Source organism: Kogia breviceps, chromosome 11 (assembly GCF_026419965.1).
Source record: "Kogia breviceps isolate mKogBre1 chromosome 11, mKogBre1 haplotype 1, whole genome shotgun sequence".
NCBI lineage: Eukaryota > Metazoa > Chordata > Mammalia > Artiodactyla > Physeteridae > Kogia > Kogia breviceps.
Window position 1 is genome coordinate 7,790,992 of NC_081320.1, and position 6,000 is coordinate 7,796,991.

General features: G+C 32.8%; 1 protein-coding gene across 7 annotated transcripts in view; it reads left to right on the forward strand.

The window, feature by feature from the left end:
- The window catches only part of TSGA10 (testis specific 10), a 104,542-nt gene extending 98,806 nt beyond the window's left edge, over positions 1-5,736 (forward strand). For 5 of the 7 annotated variants that reach the window (XM_067007105.1, XM_059079763.2, XM_067007104.1 and 2 more), the window contains one exon: positions 5,046-5,359. In XM_067007105.1, coding sequence (XP_066863206.1) covers positions 5,046-5,070 — 25 coding nt within the window. In that variant the 3' untranslated portion in view covers positions 5,071-5,359. Of the gene's footprint in view, positions 1-5,045 lie in introns of all 7 variants that reach the window. The other 2 variants (XM_067007107.1, XM_067007106.1) reach the window with 2 other exon arrangements.
- Positions 5,737-6,000: the final 264 nt, after the last annotated feature.

Below are 6,000 nucleotides of genomic sequence, written 5' to 3' on the forward strand. Positions count from 1 at the left end.
TCTATTTTATCTAATGTCTACATAAATTATATTTTTAAAATCTGATTTTCTTTTTTTTTCTACAATATACAGTTTTTTCATATACTTTCATTGACAAGATATTGGCTAATTATTACAGCACCATAAAATCCATATACTTCAGGAAAATAATAGGCTAATTTTTCAGAGGAAAATATTTTAGATATACTCCTGTATGTCACAAATTTCATAAAAACATTTTTATTTAGAAATAATTTCAAACTTACAAGAAGTTAACAAAAAATAAAACAATAAATAGTAATAAATAAAATAAATAATAATAAAAATAAAATAATACAAAGAACATCTGTGCAACCTTTTACCCATACTCGCTATTATTAAAATTTTACCGCATTTGCTTTTTCTGTGTTTATGAGACAACACGTGCTGTCTCATGCACTCACACTCTTGCACTTGTTCCTCCCTCTCTCTCTCTTGCCCTCTCCACCACCCACCCCAACAGAATTTTTTTTTTTTTACAGTAACTAATACCTCCAGTTTGAACCATCCTCACAGGTTTCTCCCTTGCCCCCTTCCGTTCTGTATTTGTACATCCTTTCTTCTCCAGTGAGAGCCCTGGTTTAACATCAGCACATTTGCTCAACAACAGCAATGCAGGTATTCATCTGCTCAACCCCAGAATGCATCTAAAATACTTTCAAAATGTCTTCATCTATGTCACTACAATAAACAGGCCAACGTAAAAAAAAGTTCAGAATCTGTTTGCAATTCCTCCTTTCTATCCCTATACATTACCTTTCCCAAATCTTGAGGGCATGTAGTCAAATACTGTGTTCGTAACTTACTTGGATTAATTCTTTTTTTTCTCCTTTCACTGTGGTTATGGTATACATTTGAAATACATTAGATTCATTTGTTTCAATTTGCTTTCATTGTTCATTTTTCTTGATTATGTTGAGATATCCTAACCAAGAAGAAGAGATGTCTTTCCGTTTGTTCAAATTTGCTTTGTGTCTTTCAGGAATGGCTTGTAGTTTTTTTCTTTATTGAGGTTTTGAACGAAGTTCATTCCTAAATATTTTATTATTTTTTGTTGCTATCATAAACAGGGTTTCCTCCATTCATTATATCTTCAAAAGATGCTATTTTTGCATGTTAATTTTCTATCACATTACCTTGCTAAATTCTTTTACTGTTTCATTAAGTTTTGTCATTGAATCTTGAGGGGTTTCCAAATATACTATCATGTTATCTGCAAAAAGAGATAATTTTGTTTCTTCTTTTCCTATATGTATCTCTTGAATTGTATTCTCTAGTTGATTGCATTTGCCAGTATCATCAGAATAATGATAAATAGCTGTGGCAAAAGTGGACATTCTTGTTTCAATTCTGACCTGTGGTGGGAATGCCAATGGGGTTTGCCCATTAAGTAAGATACTGGCTTTAGGATTGAGGTTTATATGTTTTATGATATTAAGGAAATACTACTCATTACTATTTTTTCAAGACTTTTTATTAGGAAAGGATGTTTTTGGCAAGGGCCTTTTTATCATCTATGAAGATATGTTTTTTCTCTTTAGAACTATTAATATGTGAATTATATTAATAGATTTTCAAGTACTGAACCATCTTTGAATTTCTGGCATAGCCCCTACTTGGTCATAGTGTATTATTTTGTCGGTGTTCACTACTATTTCATTTATTTTAGATCTGTGTATCAATATTCGTAAGTGATATTGGTCTGTAATTTTCTCTCTGTGCTATTTTTTTTTTTTTTTTTTTTTTTTTTTTGCGGTATGCGGGCCTCTCACTGTTGTGGCCTCTCCTGTTGTGGCGCACAGGCTCCGGACGCACAGGCCTAGCGGCCATGGCTCACGGGCTTAGTTGCTCCGCGGCATGTGGGATCTTCCCGAACCAGGGCACGAACCCGTGTCTCCTGCATCGGCAGGCGGATTCTCAACCACTGCGCCACCAGGGAAGCCCTCTCTGTGCTATTTTTATCAAGTTGAGATATCAATGTAATATTTGTTTCAAAAAAAGAATTTGAAAATTTTTTGTTTACCGTGCTTTGAAACAAGTTATATAATTGGGGAATTTTTGATCTCTAAAGATTTGGGTGAGTTTACCTATCAAACCACGTAGCCTTGGTTCTTTTTTTTTTTTTTGTGGGGTGTACTTCCTTAATAACTTTTTCTATTGCTTCTTTTTTTTAAAGACTTGACACGACTTTTTAAAAAAATTAATTAATTAATTAATTAATTTTTGGCCGCGTTGGGTCTTCATTGTTGTGCACGGGCTTTCTCTAGTTGCGGTGAGAAGGTGCTACTTTGTTGCGGTGCACGGGCTTCTCATTGCTGTGGCTTTTCTTGTTGCAGAGCATGTGCACTAGGTGTGTGGGCTTCACTAGTTGTGGCACACAGGCTCAGTAGTTGTGGCTTGCAGGCTCTGGAGCACAGGTTCAGTAGTTGTGGCGCACAGGCTTAGTTGCTCCACGGCATGTGGGATCTTCCCAGACCAGGGCTTGAACCTGTGTCCCCTGCGATGACAGGCGGATTCTTAACCACTGCACCACCAGGCAAGTCCTCTATTGCTTCTTTGGAAATTGGTCTTTTTAAGCTTTCTATCTCTATTTGTCTAAAAGTTATCTAGGTTTTCAAATTTATTTGCACAGAAATAACCAGTGCAATATCTTATAAATTTTAAAATTTCTTCTGTATCAATAGTTATATCCTGTTGTCATTTCTTATTTGTATATGTATGTTTCTTCCTTTTTTTGTTGATTACCTTAGCCTATGGTTTGTTTACTTTGTTCATTGCTTCAGAGAACCAGCATTTTGATTTATTGATTTAATCTGTTTTTCTTTCTTATTAATTTCTGTTTTTATTAATATTATTTCCTTCCTTGTGCTTTTTCATTTACTTTGTTGGGTTTTTTTCCTAGAGTATTGAGTTAGAAATTTAATTCATTTATTACCATTCTTTCACTTTTATTGATGCAGATATTCAGAGCTATGAATTTTTCTGTGATCACTGCTTTAAATATATCCCATAGATCCTGATATATAGTGTTTTTGTGATCATTATTTTTCAGAAATTCTGTAATTTCTGTTTGTATTTTCAGTTTTACCCAAGAGTTATTTGATAGAAAATCTTTTAATTTTCAATGAGAAGAGCATTTTTGTTTGTTTGTTTTGGTTTCATTTTTAATTCCTAGTGTTATTGCATTGTGATCAGAGACTATTGTCTATAATATTTCTATTTTATGGACACTACTGATGTTTTCTTTGTACTTTACTGCATGATCAATTTTTTTGAACAGTTCATGTGCACTTGAGAAGATATATTCTTTCTTATCAGAGTATAGTATAATATATCTAAAAAATTTGCCTTTTTAATTTTATTTAGTTCTTTTATAATGTCGTTTAATTTTTGTTCACTTGTTTTACTAAGAATGGTGTTTTAAAATCTATTATTAGTATGTTTTTATTTCTTCTTATGTCTCCTATAAATTTTGTTTTATATAGGTGGTTTGCTGTTTTATTTGTGGCATAGATATTCTGAGCTGTCATATCTTTATTGTGAATGTGGCTTTTATGAAGTGTTATTTTCTGATGTGTTTAATTTTTTTGGAAGGAGGAAGGACTTGACACTTACTTTGTCTGGTATTAGAGTTACAACTCCTGTTTCCTTATTGTCTCCATTTGCCTGGTAGATCTTTGTCCATCACTTTATTTTTAACTTTTTTGAATCACTGCATTTTAAGTATCTTGCTTTTATATAGTATGGATTTGAGTTTTGCTTTATGAATCATTTTGAAATTTTTTTAAAACAGGTGAGTTAATCTCCTTCATATTATTGATATAACTTAAATTTGGCCTCAACTCTGTCATATCATCTTATGTTATGATAACTGCATTTACTATGTGATATTTACTCTATTTGATTATTCTTCTTTGCTTGTGACCATTTCTTTTGATATTCAAGAAGTTTTATGTTTCATTATAATGGTTACCTTTCTATTAATACTTTTAATAGTACCCTTATAGTACCCTTTTAAAAAAATTTTAACTTTTTGCTATTAGTTTTAAATTGTATCCTTTGACTGCCACCTATTATCCAGACAACAGTCAATGTACTTAATTTACTTTCCCCCAACCACTGATCTGTTTCCTGTTCCTATAGTGTTGCCTTTTCAAGTTGTCATATAAATGGAATCATGTGGTTTGTAGTCTGTAGTGGCTGACTTTCACTCAGCACTACATATTGGAGATTTATCCAGCTTGTTGTATGTATCAGATATTATTGGATATTCCTTTTAACTGCTGAGTAATATTCCATTGTGTGACTGTAACACAGTTTTGTTTTGCTTTGTTTTACTTTTTAAAATTTTGAAATCATTACAGCAGTCTCACAGGTAGTTGCAAAAATAGCACAGATAGTCCCACATATCCTTCCCCCAGCTTCCCCAGTGGCAAACCAGGAAACTGACATTGACATAATTAACCAGTCTATAGGCCTTATTCAGTTTTCACTAGGTTTTACATGCGCTTGTGTTTGTGTGCAGTTTTTTTACACAGAGAACATATGACACCATCACAGTCAATGTTCTGAATTGTTCCATCAGCCCCGAGGAACTCATTCCTTCATGATACCCTTTTATAGTCACAGTCCTCTCGTTCTCCTCCCTATCCCTGAGCAAACACTAATTTCTTCTCCTGCTCTATAATTCTGTCCTTTTGAGAATGTTGTATACATGGAATCACACATGGGATGTAAGGTTTTGAGTCTGATTTTTCTCTCTTAGCACAGTGCCCATGAGATCCATCCAGGTTGTGTGTGTCAATAGTTCATTCTTTTTTATTGTTGAATCCATAATATTCCATGATATGGATGTATCACAGCTTGTGAAAACTGAGTGAAAAAATACATTGTATCTGTTTTACTTCACAGAAGCTGAGGGAAAAATCCTAAGTCTTACCAAAGTAATATTAGAACACATTTTTTTATTCATCATGAAATCATTGAGTTGAAAATATTAATCTACATAATTTTTTTCTCTCTTATAGGAATCTTTGCTATAGAGATTTCTGACACATGAAAAGATTCTTCATATCCTTGGGAGAGGTCAAAGTTTCAAACTGATTTTTTTTTGGCTATATGATTGCATTTATCTTTTGAATGCTTGACAGTGTTAAATCAATTTATTCACGTTGTGCCTCTGAATCTCTGTTTTCATGTGCCATATCGCAGTGATCTGAGATGACTTATAAAAAACAAAAATGCATATGGCTCTTTCTACCCATACAGTAATAGTGAGTGTAAAATCTGCTTACTTCACTATTGAATACTGTTATGTTAACTATCCGGAGTAAATAAAGAAGATTATAAAAAGAGGGAAAAGTGTTTTTACAAAACTGATTTTTTCTTTGTGATTTATGCTTTCATGGCTGGGTAAGTTGTGCCACAATAGGTGCAGTTTACCAATACTGGCCTGGGACCCCATATTCCATTTTGGAACCAACGTGACATTAACTCTAGGCCATAATCTGACTTCAAAGCAGTAGATAGTACAAGTGTGTCAGGGTTTTTAAATACATAGTGTTGTACCACTAATTAACATACATTTTCTACAATTGTTTACCCCTACTATTTTTAGAAAGGTAGGTGATGCTATATCTGTCAAGAATGTAAAAATTAAGAAAAAAATCTGTATTTTTGATGTTTTTCTTTAAAATATTAAAATACTGCAATCAACTTAATTTCCATTTTATTTATTTATTTTTTGCCTGGGGCAGCTATCTATAATATAGAGTACCAAGTTCAGTGGTGTTTCCTTATTTCCCCTAAAATCTCCTAAATCTCTTACCTTTTCTGTCCATAGACTTTGATTTAATGTTGATATTACAGTCTGAACACTACTGGTAAAAGCTATTTGTACTCTTGACATTTTAATAATTTTTTAAAACCCCTGTCATTAATAATATTCATATGATGTGGTTTCTCATTTTATAGAGTCACTAT